The sequence below is a fragment of the Phycodurus eques genome, chromosome 4 (genome assembly GCF_024500275.1).
Source record: "Phycodurus eques isolate BA_2022a chromosome 4, UOR_Pequ_1.1, whole genome shotgun sequence".
Classification (NCBI taxonomy): Eukaryota; Metazoa; Chordata; class Actinopteri; order Syngnathiformes; family Syngnathidae; genus Phycodurus; species Phycodurus eques.
Genome location: NC_084528.1, coordinates 5,863,951 through 5,880,351, shown reverse-complemented (window position 1 = coordinate 5,880,351; position 16,401 = coordinate 5,863,951). Strand labels below are relative to the sequence as shown.

At 42.0% G+C, this 16,401-nt stretch overlaps 1 protein-coding gene across 2 annotated transcripts; it reads right to left on the bottom strand.

Annotated features, from left to right (window-relative positions):
• Window positions 1-303: 303 nt before the first annotated feature.
• On the bottom strand, window positions 304-14,536 carry LOC133401977 (NIPA-like protein 2). 2 transcript variants are annotated; one of them, XM_061675512.1, is made up of 11 exons: window positions 14,328-14,536; window positions 11,381-11,449; window positions 10,293-10,461; window positions 5,017-5,076; window positions 3,620-3,741; window positions 2,251-2,347; window positions 1,886-2,021; window positions 1,656-1,744; window positions 870-933; window positions 689-783; window positions 304-518 (listed from the first exon to the last, which is right to left on the bottom strand). In XM_061675512.1, exons 1-11 carry the CDS (start codon window positions 14,427-14,429, stop codon window positions 412-414), a joined length of 1,110 nt encoding a protein of 369 aa, XP_061531496.1. In that variant the 5' UTR covers window positions 14,430-14,536; the 3' UTR covers window positions 304-411. The 2 variants fall into 2 exon arrangements, with proteins under 2 accessions (XP_061531496.1, XP_061531497.1); XM_061675513.1 differs by lacking the exon at window positions 11,381-11,449.
• Window positions 14,537-16,401: the final 1,865 nt, after the last annotated feature.

The following is a 16,401-nucleotide window of genomic DNA, read 5'->3' as shown; positions in this document are numbered from 1 at the left end:
GTTGCTGAGAATGGCCCAACCAGCTATTAGGTTTAGGGGGCCATCATTTTTTCACACAGGGCCAGGTAACGTTGAATAGTTTTTTCCTTCATAAATGAAGTCATTTTAAAAACAGCATTTTAAGGTCACTTGGGTTATATTTGTCGATTTACATTTGTTTGATGATCTTAACCAAAGTGGGGAAACAGCAAAAATATAAGAATTTGAGAAGGGGGGCCGCAAACCACCGTCAGTAACCATGACATATACACCAAAAACATACCACACCTTTTTACATTTTGCTTTAATTTACAAGTCCTTACACATTGATGAGCCTTTTTTTTTTTTTTTTTTTTTTTAAAATGCTGCCCATTCACGTTTTAGGAGGCATGTGTTCACACACTTCCTCAGTCTCAACAGATGGGACGGGTCCTAAGACTCTTCTGTTTGGTCACCTCTGTTGCACATGAGCTTGGCTGCCAATGATCCATATGTTTGAGTTTTGGTCTCAGGCTGCACTCTGTCTGTGCGTCGCTTTCCTGCCAACACAAAAAGGAGAGCTCTTTCGATGAAGCCTTAGATGCCAGCGCTGCTGCACTCGGCCATCATAGAAGTCGTGGGTCACTCACTTCTTGCTCGTACATTTTCCGTGTTGTCTAGTATAAGTGATGAAATGACCTTCTGCTTACTTAAATGTTAGATAGCTTACCAGGGACAATATCCATTGCTATAAAGTTGCAATCTTGTTTTACTTTTGGCCTGTTTCTGGCTATCAGGAAAACTCCCAGGAAGGATAGCAAGCATCTGCAAACAATGGAGAAACCTGTTAAACTCCTCATAAATGAAAAATGAAATCGTAAGATGAAATTTGTGTTTTAGTGAATGCTCACCCGAAAAGAAACATGAAAATATTCAGTAATGCCAACCCTTCAAATTCCTGGTAAAAGATTATCCCTGTAAGGCAACATATTCAATGTCAACTTCTAGTGTACACAACAGAATTTCCCATATAGACAAGTACGTATTTAGAATTAGGTGCAAGTGTAGCTAATGTGGATTTTTTTCCCCCCCGGTGTTCTATCCACTTTGTTTGTATGATATTCAACTATGAATAATAATCATCATAAAAAATCTCTATCACCATACAGTATGTCCTCAGTTATACTTTACTTTGTTCTGAAAATATTCTTGACTACTTCGCTTATTGGTGCTCAGCATGACGGAGCTGCTAACACGTGCACACAACTAAATCTCCAGTACGTAAACTTGGTGCAAATTGGAATGACTTTTTATTAAAATTAAATATAAATTTTGTGCATTGCTCATAAAATCTACTGTTAGTCCATCCATTTTCTGTAGCGCTGGTCTGTATTATGTATTATTTTTAAATGGAAATAATTGTATTTTGTATTTGGATTGTTTTTAACGCACCTAAATGAGGTCATTAATATGTTAGAAACAACACTATGTGGCTGCAAACTACAAACATAATACCAGACATATTTTTTTAAATTAGTCTCTCTGACCATCTCGTGGACATTTTTAACTTCGCAACGGCGGCATATTTCATAATGTGTTCGTACTGGATCTCATCAAATTGCGTAAATAGATCATAATCTGGAGGTTGGTGCGTAAAGGGAACGACCCACAGAGTGACGCTTTTGTGATGAACATACCTGCAACAATGGCGCTTGCGGTGAAAAACACAAAGTTGATTGGAACCACCTCCGTGGCATCAAACATTTTCATTGCCTGATTGAGAAACCTGTGGACGAGCAGAAGAATAATATTGGATATGTGCAGTGAATCCTTGCTTTACATGATTGTTTTGTCGGGCTGATCTGAGTGGTTCCATCCAATAGAAAAGTGGGAGAATAGCAAGCCCAAAAAGAAAAGTAGAACTAACTTGATCTGGAAGGCGCAAGAGGCCACCAGGACGACGAGCATGACGTAGAAAATGGGGTAGATGAGCTGCAGATGACCTTTTATCGACTCCGTAATCATTCCTGACACAGCCTTTACTGAGATGACCGTAACAGAGGCTGCAGGAATGCAAGTAACACGTCACTAATATGTAGTTGCGTGGCTAATATTCAGAGTAAATGATCCCATCTGAATGTGAATTCACTTAATTATTTTGCCTTGACATTCTCTATGCAGAAATGATGTGTGACCACAGGTCCATTTTGGTAACTAGGCAACAAAGCAACACACGACCCAAATTGGTCAAATTCATGCGCCCTCAATCAAGCAGTGTGCACTTGTCCGTACCAAGCAGTGCCACCAGCAGCATCACAATAACAATGTGCTTCATGTTCTTCTTCTTGTATAGAAAGAGCAGGATGCAAAAAACGATGACCTCTATCATCTATTGAGAAAGGAGAGGGGGGGGGGGGGTTGGTAAGATTAATTTATGCAGATCCTGTTTCCTCATACTTCACAAAGAAAATGAAAGTTGTAATTGCTCTTCCTCTTTTCCCGACCACCTCATCTGTATGACAAAGTGCTTTTTGCAGACAAAAGAGCAGCACTCTTTAATTGAAACAAATCACCACGGTGGGGTGAGAGGGGGGGGGGGGGGGGGGGGGGGGTGAATTGCAGTCCTTTTAATGAGCAGAGCTGTCCTCGTGAGTCCAATAGCATTCAGCTGTTGAAGGACCTCGAGCAAACACCACAGGGCGGTAACAAATGGAGAATAAGAGGGGAATGCAAAAGTAGGGTGTGGAAAAAGGGCAAACTGACCTTTAAATCAATCCAAACCACCCCTCTGCCTTTGCGTAATATGCGTGTGCGTGTCTATATCAATTGCAGGACTTTTTCAATGCAGTGCATCTAGTCTTCCATCAGTATTACGCAAATTTCGGAGACATTTCTATTGCACATTTCTTGCGTCAGTTAAGAAAACCAGACCAGATTCAAGTGTAGAATGGGAATTACAATAATATGGTGATCAGTGAATAATGGTGGTATTGTTACACAGGGCACACACTCGGCACTGACTGAAATACTTGGCGAGCTGCTTGCTGTTATCTTTCTGGGTCTGTTTGGAAAGACTACAGTATGTGCATGGAATAGACTGTCCCGTAGGAATAAAGGGAACATTTGGAATATACGTGGAGATTTGGCAGGGTTGAATTGATCTGTGCATGTTGCGGCATTAGATAGAAATAAATAGTAGCTTTTGTCAGAAGCGCATTCATCCCTATGGTAACAGCCACAGTATGTTTACAACATCCATGCCAAAGGTTAAACTGGAATGACTTGCATCCATCCATCCATCCGTTTTCTGTACCGCTTGTCCTTGTCGTTAGGGTCGCAGGTAATGGAGTTGTTTTAATCTTTTATCTTTTCGGAAGACAGAGGACTTGCTGTCTCTAAACTACTGTATACATACTGCATGCCACTCATACCAGGTCAGAATCTCAATCTTATATGTCTCTTATATAACATGTTCAGGTTTAAGCACAATAATGGTTGGTTATTCATACTCTATACACCTGTACTCCTTGGATCCCCCCCCCCCCCCCCCCCCATGAGTGGTTCTTCTCATGAAAACTTTGGACCCAAAGAAAATAGAACTCTTCTTTCACTTACATGATTGTATATACTGCATAGAGCATGTTTGGAAAGGGTTACATACAAGGTACAGCAGGAAGTGCCAGCTGATGACATAGTGCTGGACCAGATGGGCTGTAATGTGAGTGGACGTGTGGGGAGCGAATGTCACCAAGACGTAGGTGCCTGTTATCGCCAGGGTGCCACCTAAAGACAGAGACGAGAGGTGAGCTGACAACTTGGCAACGTTCATCGGCCAGATCCATTGAAACGCACGCGTACACGAAAAAGTGGGTATCGTATTTCAAATACTGTACAGAGAAACCAAAGACACCTTAACGCTGACGTAGTTTTCAATCCGGACCATATGGAACAAAACAATATTATTCAATCCAGCAAGACGTTGGATTATTATTTTGTTATCAGGATTTCATGCTTCTATCATGACCGAAACAGCAAAAACAGAAAAAAAATAATTTGTCAACATTTCTACCTGGATTAGCATACAAATATAACTGGTTCTTGCATAGCAGTGGTGCACTTTTTTTGGGGTTGTCATCCAGACAAACACCAAATGGCGGCCTTGCCCTCCTGCTTTTGCACTTTTTCGAGTTTTCCTACTTACTTGCCCCACTTCATCCCATCAATTCTTATTCTTATTAAACCGGAAACAGGAGAGGCCGGGTTTGAACCTGGATCCTCAGAACTATGAGGCAGATGTGCTAACCAGTCCTCCACTGTGCTGCTGAAATAACAGAAATAAATGATATAACAATAAATATGAGTACATAAAGTGCATTTCTACATTTTTCTTTCCAGCACTTGTAACAACAGGAAAGTATATATCATGGTTGTTTCCTGCAGTCCCCTTTTTGGAGCTTAGGTGGCGCTTTGTGGCTCGCCTCCCTCTTTCGCTCTCTCCCCCAGCAAATCAGCACCACCTGGGCCGTTGCCCCTGCCCTCTTATCAACACTCATCACTGCCTGCATAAAAGCCTGCCGGATCCAGGAACCCATCACCACGGTATGAACACGTTGTCGTGGTACACATGCCGACCCTTGCACTCTCTTCACTCGCTTTCCTGAAGTCATACTTACCTCCTTGTGTTTTCCTTCGTCTCCAGTGCCCCTTCCGTGCCCCCTCCCCCCGCCTCGCTGTCCGCTCCAGCCACGCCGCCAAGCTATCCCACCTATCCTTACCCTGGGCCAACCTTCAATAAACCATTCTAAATCTACTCCCTCCGCTTCAGTCTGCTTTTGGGTCCTGTCAAACCTGATACGAATTAGTATCGTGACAGTATACATGGATATGCCACAACAATAATATTAGGTTTCTCAGTACATTTCCATATTTCTTGACTCTCTCTCTCTCTGACAAATAGTTTAAAAACAAATTTAATTAAATATAACATTAGTTATTTCTCCAACCAGCCAGCAATCTGTCAGCGGATACATCTATTATTGTTCCTGAGTGTTTGCTTACCGACAATGTCGGAGACGCACAGGGTCTCCTTGAGGAAAATCACAGAAATGAGAGCGCTTGCTAGAAAGAGAAATACAAAGATATTCCCGTTAGTTTAACAATCATTGAAGCATCTGCTTCTTCGTTAGTGTCATAGAGGCACTGAGCTCTAATGCAGTCTTTTTTTTTCACCCTCTGACTGTGTGCCTTGAAAGTAGCAAAGTCTAGACACAATAAAACAGGATTAAAATATATCTATATTTTTGAATGACAAGCAATGCTTGTAAATTATTTTGCAACCTTGGGATCGACATAGGGCAAAGGACAAGGGCATAAAGTTGATTGGATATAAATACAAACAGGATTGGGATGTGTTTTGTCGGATGAGGAAGAGTCAATTGGCAGACAGATGGTCTCAAGTTCTCTTGCAAAATGTCTTGATAAACTTGGGATTTTAGTTTTATGTCAATGAAAGCAATGCGTCCGGGCCCTGAGGATGCTAAGCGGTCCCAAACCATGACGCTGTAGGGGTGTCCCATCAACCGGGCCGCTCTCGCGTGGACCCCGGGACATGGACCCGCCTCTCGGACGGGTGAAGGGGAACCCTCTGCTCCCGCGGTGCCGGCACAACAATTACAGGACACCTCTGAGGGTTATTGTGCACGCGAGATGGTGTCAATTCACTCGCATGTGTCCGCAGGCACACCTGGGACTTATTCGCTGGGTGCGGGGTCACTTACTCATTGCTATAAATAACTCTTATAACTATGCGAAGTTCCTGGGTATCCCCCCACTTGCACGCTGTTTTTTTTAGATGTTTAGAATTTAAACTGTAAGTCTTTAGCCAACACTCTAGCGGTGTCTGACTATGGACTGATGAACATCAAGACTTTCAGACCCCTTCCAGTTTCATGCAAGGTAACAATTGTGAATTGTGGGGCATCCAAGAGGTCTTTTGTGCCAGGCATGGTTAGCATCGGGCGATGCTTCTTGAGAGTCGAAAACTCTAAATTGCGTTTTTTATAGGGCAGGGCAACTTTAACCAACACCTCCAGCCTTATCAAATTGATTGGGATCTCGGTTGACTAACTCCTGACTTTGGTTAGCTCGTGGAGAGGTTCATTGTTTACATAGTGTGTCCAATAAAAACATGAAAACCGAATTGTTTGTGTGGTATTAACTTATGCAGACTGCTTTTCTCTATTACATATAGATGTTAGGACCAATTTATGCAGGAATCCAGGTAATACCAAAGGGTTCACATGCATTTTCTTGCAATTGTGCACACTAAGTTGACAGTTTGATCTGCCTGTAAAATCTGTCAGAATCCTGAGATGGATGGAGCACATTAGGTTACTCCATAAGCTCACCAACCTGATCTTCCACGCAGCATGTTTAATGAACACATTCATCAATATCAGCGTCAAAAGATGAGCTACTGAAAAACAATCATTTCTACATGAGGCAAGCCTCACAAATCTTCTTTGTATTGCCCCGGGATATGCAGCGAACCGGGACTGATGGGCAACCATTACAGTGTTGGAGTGTGACAAAAATGGGTTGTGATCCAGGACCACAGACACACGTCAATAGGGAAGTACGCACACAGATGGATGGCCACACAGGCGCAAAGTGCATGGGGCAATCAAAGCAGACAGACATAAATACAAATATCTAAAGCAAATAGCTGGAGAAAAAGTGTCATGCTGGGGATCGTCGAAATGTCATCACGATGTACTGGATTGGAAAATACTGACAAACGCCGACCAAGAAACAGACGGCCAGCGCATAAACAATCAATATTACACGGATTCACACAAACAAATATGTGAGATTAAATGTAGTGAAAAGGTAGGACACGGTTTCTTCACACATTGATCGGCAAGCATGACAACACTTTTACTTAAATGTCTGGCACTGGAAATGAAACCAAAGTGCTTTTCAAACTTTTAAGTGAAAGCAATAATATCTACGCTAACTGTGATGTATCGGTCGGAGTGTAAAACATGGAATGCGTGTGCACAAAGCTGGAAGGACATCAGTGACTAATTGGAGGATTAAAAAGACTCTTCAACAGTCAGTTGTTAAATATTTCATACAGCGGAAATACACGCACATTAAGGAACATGCCCGTGCCTCTGGGAGCAGCTGGCTTTTGCCAAGTGACGTCACCATAGCAACACCGTCTAAAGTGGGATTCACACAGCTTGATAAAATGAGAAATGGGACAAAGGGAACCTCTGGGGTATAAGCAGTTTTGCGCGCGCGTTTGTGTGTGCGCGCACGAAACCGGGAGAGTCCCTGGGGGAGAACACACATCACACTTCAGCAATCAAGGTGCCGTTTTGGCAAAGAAACAAAAGATAAAAGATGCTACCCTATTGCTGACCCTGTGTAAGCAATGCTGCTTACTTGCTACTCCACACTACCGTTAGGTCCAGAAGTATTTGGACATTTCTTTAAACTGCTTGAAAGTCTACACTTGAATCGCATCTTTATTGCTTTGTTTCCAAATGGGTTAACTGTAATTGGATTTTTTGCTATTGCGATATTGTGTGTCGCCGCCATGTGTTTAAGGTGACCTTCAGCGGAAGCATGCCAGCCTCCTTCCTCCGAGTGATGAATTGACTTCTATTTCAAGGGAAGGAGAGTTGACACGTGGGCCTGCACAACAATATTTGGAAGGCTGTTGTCTCACCCAGTTGTGACAAGCAGCCTCAGGGGAAAAGGCCGGGATAGTAACTGGGGTATCACAGTGGCGGACTTGGACAGGCGTACAACAACAGTCTCATCAATGGGCTCCCTCTCGCATCGTCTCCATTTTTATTACATATATATTATATTATTTTATTATTATTCTATTTTGGTACTCATCTGTATTCTTCATCCTTTTTTTTTTTTTTTTTTTTTTTTGTCTCCCCTCACAAATCTCTTTCATCTATCACCCACCCTCCTGTTGTTTACGCAGCCGAGGACTCCTGCTATATTTGTCGCCCCGCGAAGCCTTCGCTCGCATCCAACGCCGCCACAGGATCGGAGTGCGTTAGCTAGCAAAGCATGTCTGAAAAAAAAGAAAAAAAAACTCCACACACTTTTTTTTTTTTTTTTTTTTTTACTTAACAGGGGTGTCAAACTCAAAATCACGGTGGGCCAAAATTAAAAATGCGGACAAAGTCTCAGGCCAAACTCAAGATTTAGTAAAACTTGACCGCAATTGTGCATGTTTTCGCTTCTCTCCAGATATGTAATGTCAAACCTTATCCTATGAAAACCAACTTAAATGAATTTGGAATAAGCAAACGTTATTATTATAAACGCACGACAATGTCCAATAAAGGACACATCAGTGGTATTTGCTTCTTATTTAAACAGATACAGTGGGCGACGATTTTAGCAAATGGCTGCAATATAACAAAGAGTGAACAATTTAAGGGGCTCTGAATACTTTCCGTCCCGACTGTAAGATCTGAAATCTAGAATCTGTCGTGAACAGATAATACGCCTCCCACTTTGTCTTGAAAGCTCCTGTTTTCCATCTCTCATTTGGCCATTTTACGTGGGGCAAATTTGCCCGAGGAGACTGGGTGCATGGTCGCTAATGCTGGTCTCGACTGATGCGCCAACACACTAGCAAAGCATTCTGGGATTTGTAGTATTAGTATTAGCATTAGTATTATGCGCTCGACACTGGAGGGCCAGCTGAAATGCACATTTGATATGATCTTGCGGGCCAAATACTAATACATCGGGGGCCGGATTTGGCCCGCAGGCCCGATTTTGCCTTATAATGACTTACAGTAATGATATCAAAATTTGTGTGTTAACAGCATTGTATACAGTCAAGTACAAAGTACTTTGGTAAAACTAAATTGAGTACGGTACTGCATTCAGCCCTCAACAAGATGGTGGTTTACTTCAGTGTATTATTCAAACCACTCAGCCATTTGCAACACATGGCAATAGAAAAACCGTTTGAAGCACTTGGGTAATCGATATCAATAATCATGAGCAGCCGTCACCTCCGTTTCGGTGACTGACGAGTTGCAGGAGTTAAAAAAAAAGAATAATTAAGCTGTTTAATGTTTAACCCGCGTTTGGAATGTATGCACAGAGCAGCTGCCAGCTGCGACGAGCAGACAGGCTTTGTTTTGATTGGCCCGTGAGTCTGGCTTGGTTCGTAACAGCTTAGTTCACAGTGTCACAGTCAAATGAGCTAGTGTGGAAGAGGAGAAGAACGGAGAACGGAAAGAACACGGTAGGAATGGAAATGAGTCCCGAACATCGCCCGCACCCACAATTCCGTTGCAATCACCAGGTCTACTGATTTATAATTTTTTATAATAGATGTCCTATATCAGACAGGAAATCAATTCAGATACAATGGAAGCTCAAAAGTGAGTTAGTACATTGAGGATTAACCATGCTCGCTTAGATTTCAAAGCAGCCCCGTGTGCCCAGCTTCATCATATACATTCACGCTTGTTATTAGAAATCGTGGCACACGTTTGCGCCTTTTCTTCGCTTTACTTTTAACAAGAGTTATCTTGTTTTTACACCTACTGTGTATAACAGTAAAAAATTGTACCTCACGTGCATGTTTTTGAAATGTGGGAGGAAGCCAGAGTACCACGCAAGCACGTTGAGAACATGTAAACTCCACGGCAATTTTTTCTTCAATGATCCCTTTTTTTTTTTTTTTTTTTTTTTTAAAGATAAGAAAGGGAATTACCCTCTGTGACATCAATTCCACCTGAAAGTGTTTTGATATCTGACAGGCATTTATTTGAGTCCTTGGGAGAATTTTGCATGCGACATGATATAATTATGATAACTATTACTGGGACTTTTTGTGCCCTTCTTCTGACTAATACCTTTGAATGATGAGACCCATCTGATGCTCCGGAAGCTCTCTGCGGCCCATGGCTTGTGTTGTAAAATGTGACCACAAAAAATGTCAGGACTAGCCTACTAGAACATCTGAGATTCATTTGGGGTTAATAAGAGGCACTAAATAGTGGCAGTTGTGTGCTGACTTCTATAGGTTAACTAATAGTAGCAAAAAGTTTTGAAATGATTTATTTTGGTTTTTTATTTTATTTTTGTGTATCACAAAAAGCTGCAATTTGAACAGGGGTGTATAGACTTTTAATATCCACTGTAGCTTCTCTTCATCTCATTTGTTAATAGTTGTCTTACTGACTGTCGATTGTGTTAACAGATATAAATACGCGATACATAATACGTATACTGTTTTTTTTGTTTTGTTAGTTTTTTTTCTGAATGTAATCAAAATGTACCTATGACAGACACACAGCCCAGTGGGGCTATGAGGGATGCCGGGGCAAAGCCGTAGGCCGCAAAATTCCCCAGTTCCCCAACTCCCATGAGAACCAGACCGCACCACCACAGCACAGAGGTGTAGTAAGGCTTGGAGCCTTGCTGGGACAGACGGACGTGGGCGTATTTCTGTTTGGAGGAGAGGGAAGAAGAGTTTGTGGCAGATTCACATCCATGCGGTAAACACCTGCATAAAACACACGTGCACGTCACACTGATAGTAATGAATCATACGTAACGTTTTCCGTAATATGTCATGATAAGGGTCGTTGCCCAACTCTTAATATAAACGTACAACTTTCAGCAGCATTTAATCAGAGAGGTGGCTTGACACCAATTAAGCAGATCAATGAGTTGGGAAGCTCATTCCAGCCGATGAAGGACACATTCCTCCATAAACAAGCTCACGGTGCCAAAACAATGGGGGTGGCTCCATTTGCTCAGCATTTCCCCCGATTTTTAATTGAGGCTGTAACATGTCTCAACCGCAGTCAGTTCCAACCGTCGACGAGGTTTCTCTCCAAATCGATTTTTCCGCCAATTCGCTCGATTTTTGTAAGATGCATTTCGGACATTCAAGCAGACTCGGGTGAGCAACACTCGCGGCACAATGCCAAAGCAATCGATTTCTAATCAACTGAGAATCATTTGACCACATTTACTTTCAGATGACCTTTTACACTTGGACACCTAATCAAACAATAGTTACTTTTTACAGCTCGACTTTCCAGAAGAAGTCGTTTGGTCAAATAGTTATAATTATGAAAGGTACTTGGCTCTAACAAACAACAATTATGTTTCCAGTACAATTGCAAATATAAACTTTTTTATTTGCTATCTCTACCCATGACAGGGTTAAACTCAAATCCAACTATGATGTTCGAGCCTTGGTTAAGCACGCTTAGCACTTGTAGCCAGTAGGTCAGCACATTTGTTCCGTAAATATGTCAAAGTCAGGTTACGCCGCAGAAGATATGCAACAAAGTGTGCAGAAATTGGGATTTTAATAATTTCATGTTCTGGATAGCAGGATGGCAGAGTGTCCTACTTGTATGTTGAGGGAAACGCTGATGAGGACGTTCCCACATATCGAGATGATGATTCCGAGGAGATATGTCTGTGGAAGCAGGCGGTAAACAGGCAGGAGATTAGGTGACGCTTGACTAGTCATAGAGCAACTCCCACAATTCTACAACCCTTCCCTCCGGCTGCCACTTTTATGAAAGTCACACAGAGCCGCGAGGGTTCTGTGCTTGCATGTGTGCTTCACTACACGCTTCCGAATTTGCGAATATCAAAGTCTCTCTTTCTATACATTGACATGCAACAAACAGACAGGAACAAAGACTCACGAAAATGTTACCCGCGCAAAGATGATCAACAGTATCCCAAAAATAAGAGTGCAGTCAAATTCAATTTCTGTCCCTCAAGTTGGACTCCAAATGAAATGTTTTTCCAATATATGTTTCTCCAACCATTCTCACATTCACCTTGAACTCAGAACTTCGTGCGTGCTGTTGACTCTCGCCACACATTAAAGCGAGAACGAGACCACGCCTGAAGGTAAACAGGATTACGTCTTGACTGTGTGAATGGCTTTGTCTCGAAGTGAGACCATGTTTGATGATCGCCGTGTATCAGCGGCGTAACAGGATTTGGGAGAAGGAGGAGGCCGAAAGCAGATGGGCGGCCTCTTAATGAGATTCTGGGACTGATTTCAATTCAACTGTGCGTGTATAAAGTATAATGGGATGCAAAGCTTAAGGACATCATTCAGTTAGCAATAGCACTGATGAAATTTCATGCGGAGGGGACTTTTGACTTTAAAGCAACATTGTGTAGCACCTGATACCAACTCACATCTTAAAAATAATGATGATGATGATGAGGATGTGCGGGGGGAATCTATCCTCCGTTATTTTCTGAAAAACTCACCTATTCGCTGCTTCTGTTTTCAGGCTAATGCAATATAAGTATTAATTTGGCACTATCTTGTGTCATCTTGGTGACGGGGAAATACTGTGTGTTGAAGTGAGTTGAAGTGTTTCATTTATACAAAAGTAGTGCTTTGCTGTCATCTTGTGACATCTGCAGGTAATTGCAAACCTTTTTAGGGAGGCATCAATTGCGGATTTCCGCTATTGACAGCAGTCTTTTTCGTGGAAGACCATTGTCATAGTCGTAGCTCTTTCTGAGCTTCTAGCAATTCAGTCCATAAAGATTTGACCTTAGATGGACGGGGCGACGAATCCAGCTGCGGAAGTTTAAAAAAAAAATAATAATAAAAAATACCCACCCTCCCAGTTATTAGTTTTAGCCATAAACACTTTGCAACACTTTTTTTTTCTTATACTGTAGGTGTGTTGCCGTCAACAGCACAATGTAATTGCCAAATCAAATCGTAAAAAACCCCATGACATATTTCAAGCCAAATGATAATAGCATGAGGGAAGGGTAATGGGCTTGCAAGCTGCTGGTATGGTTGTTTGTTTAAATGTGCCCTGCGATTGGCTGGCAACCAGTTGAGGGCGTACCCCACCTCCCGCCCGCAGTTTGCTGGGAGAAGCACTGAACAGCTATGAATACTAAGCATCATTCACCCCATGATCTGGATACTGTACATCAGTGGGACTCAAGTCTTCAAACCAACCGGATAAGTTCTTTGCCTGTGGTGTGCTGCCCTTTTTTTGTTTTGTCCCCCCCCCCCCCCCTCCCCCTCTCTCTCTTTCAGGCACACTGCAAACCTCCAGCTCCAACTCCAGAAGCCAGCTGAAGTGTGAGACAGAATGATATTGTTACGATGCTCACTGGCATCGTGGGTAGCTTGGGACAAAGGAGGCTGGGACCATTATCCAGCTCTTCAGGATTCTTACAGTAGATCCATTCTCTAACGCCCACCCGTGAGCCATTACTCACTATTTGTGCCTCTCTTGCCTCCTCTTGTTACTCTCTCCTCTCTGCCGCCCCAAAATGTCACACACAAGACAAGACAATTAGAGGAGAAGCTGAGCATGAGGAGGATGCGAGCGTAAGAGTGGCAGGACAATCACATGTGCGCGCCTCCCGTTAAAGGCATGATCATACACAAACTTTCTGTATTAGTGCAGTGAGTTGCAGAGTCCAGCTGAAAGAGAAGGACTTTCTGCACAATGGTGTAGTCGTGACCACTTGAGAAAATAGTGACAGATGTCAACATGAATATCTTTCTGTGCTGGCTGGCCCGCGCCCAATAGTCAAGACACAAAAAGATTAAGAGACAGCACAGATGAACGTTCATCTCTATCGGGGGGCATGAGTGGTCCATGTGGTTTGTTTCTACAGAAAGGCTACATTTGAATATTTCCAAGGGAATCTATTGGCTCGTGATCATGAATTGCCATCGCTGTGCGCCCATTGTAAGCGGTGGCTAAAAAGGTCGACACACAATTGTTCAAATGGCAAAGTTTTGCTCTGTAAAAATATTCACCATACTATTAGTGAAGCCTTGTTGTGGCGGCGTCATGCTTTTGGGCAATCATTTCCCCCATCTAGAACTGTCAGAATTCCGACAGCCCCTTTTTTGGGGGACACAAAATCATCAGGCTTCATTGAGAAAGCTGAAGTTAAAGAGGATTTGCGCCTTTCAGCACTGCATTATTAAATCGGCTAAGGAATTGACTTTACGATTTAGTTTTCAAATGGCCCAGCAGGATCCCCCAATTGAAAATCGGAGTCAAATCTGGGGGCTGTGCACAGATTTCCTTGCAATCTGACATATTTCAAGAGCATTTAAATGGCCAAACATTCAAACACCGAATGAAGTGTACGCATGATGAAAGATACAAAAAAAAAAACCAAAAATCTAAAAAAAATGGTTTAATTTTTCTGCATGACCAAAACCTGGTGTGTGTTCACTGGATACTACTGTACTAGGTTATTGAGTCAAATCACAATGAATATAATACGGATCCACTTCTTAATACTGACTAATGTAGGCTTCAATAGAATAAGGTTACCTGAAGTGGATTTTGCAGGACTTCAGCCCGGTGAGCCAGTGCGATCGTCAAATTAAGAGCGTCCCACGGAACACTTAAATTCGCCCTCATATTGTACAACATCGATATATATATATATATATATATATATATATTTTTTTTTTGTCTTCCAAAGCTTGCCGCTTCACATCTTTGGCCGCCGCTTTTCAGCCCTCTCCATCCAAAACTTGAGGCGAACTTCTGTCTTCCACGACGACTGTCAGCACTTTTACGACCGTAGGAAATATGTCACTTTACCAATGGAACTATGACCACGTATTTTGGGCGGGGAATAAAAATGACAATTAATACAGTACGAAGACACTTTTAGTCTCATGAGAAGCTTTCCATGAGGTTATTTCGTTTTTTTTTAAGGGAAAACATTGGCTTTAGACATAATTTACACAATTTCGAGTGTGCCTGAACGCACCATCATCAAACCCCTACTTTCGTGCCCCAAACATCATCAGATTTATTTGATATCCTTTTTAGACAACTTAAATAGAAGATTGAGAAAAGAGACAGACCGAAGATAGCACTGTTAAATTATTTCTTTTTTTTTTAAATTTTTTTTAATTACTAACATTTGAAAAACTAGATCAATTGTTTTCGTGCATTTCTTCAGATTTGAAAGTGTTTATTTTGTGTATATAACGCAAAATAACCTGAAACTGGTATTGGATGCGATTTGTGAGTGCGTGCATGTTTTCCGAAGTAGTGAAATGTTTAAAAGTCAAAAAGAAATCAGAAAAAAAAAAAGATTACATGAAACGGATAGTCATACAATATTTAGATATGTCGCCCCCTACTGGGCACCTCCAGGATTCCGAAGCGATGTGAGGGACAGTTTTGTCTGTAAACTATGGAAATTCATGAAAATGCATTGGACATAATAGTTAAATAAAAATTGTAGCTAAATAAATGTTTGGAAAATAATACAGTTCTATAGGAGATTAAACAGATATATATTGTACTTAAAGGTTACGCAACTGAACTATACTGATCAGGCGTAGTGGACTGGATTTAAAAAATACGTTTAAGGCCACATTATCCAGAGTTTGAACATTTAATCAAAAGATTCCTTCACATACCACACTTTGAGAATCACTAATAGTTGATGTGTCCATTTGTCACATGCACACAGTGAACTCCTGCCTCTCCAAGTGAAACTGCCTTTTATTGTCTTTACAGTACTTACTTACTTTAAGCAAAATGAGGGCAATGCTCAACACATTGGTTTAATTGTGGCGCATTTTTAGTGCTTCCAACGACGAAGGCTACAAACCGCCTCCTGATATTCAACAAGATGTTTCAGTGTATCTGGATCCTCATCGGCCCTTCCTTTCGCGAAGCTCATCTGCAGCTGAAAGGGAGAAAGAGAAAGGACCGCCTCAACAAACACAAAGCCAAAGCATCTCTCCGTATGGGCCCAGCTGCACGTTCCCTGGTCAAAGAGATGAAATTCGGCAAGACGGCGCTCCCTTTCATCTGAACTCACCGAGTGATCCCGCTCCCGACGAGGATGCAAGCGCAAAACATGTTGTTTATCACGGCCACGTCGATATAGACGCAGATTATCATAGTTGGCTCCCGTAACGTGTACTCGTAGTTGTAATCCTTCGTTACACTTGCTACCCTCTTAAATCAACATGTGAGTCAACGGCATCTCATATTTTTGATTTCTTTTCATTAATCTCACCCTTTGTGCGCTGCTCTGAGTCTACCAGCCCTTTGCGACAATAATTGACAGCCATTTGATGGGACTGCTGTGGTGTGAAAGGGAAGAGGCACAAGAAAGCAAAACATACTTCATTTGAATTGTCAAGACTTTACATGACTAAACAGATTCCCTTTAATTTACAACGTGTATTCATCTTTCGAGACATTGTTTATAAACCGGTGCCGGTAGACGATCGGGATGGGCTTTGAATGGCAGATTCTATTATGCCTCCAGGCAAGTAACATTTTCCCTGTGGCTATGGAGACACATGTCACCAAATGTTTTCAGTCAGAGGAGTTCAAAATATTGTTGTTACCTGACCTTTCTGATGGAGAA

What these genes read in the sequence shown, in the direction of transcription:
- LOC133401977 (XM_061675512.1), bottom strand. Translation starts at nt 14,429, where the DNA reads ATGTTGTACAATATGAGGGCGAATTTAAGTGTTCCGTGGGACGCTCTT. An exon ending in TCCTGCAAAATCCACTTCAG is followed by an intron (nt 11,450 to 14,327) that starts GTAACCTTATTC and finishes CTGCTTCCACAG; the next exon opens with ACATATCTCCTCGGAATCAT. An exon ending in GGCACTTCCTGCTGTACCTT is followed by an intron (nt 2,348 to 3,619) that starts GTATGTAACCCT and finishes CTTTCTCAATAG; the next exon opens with ATGATAGAGGTCATCGTTTT.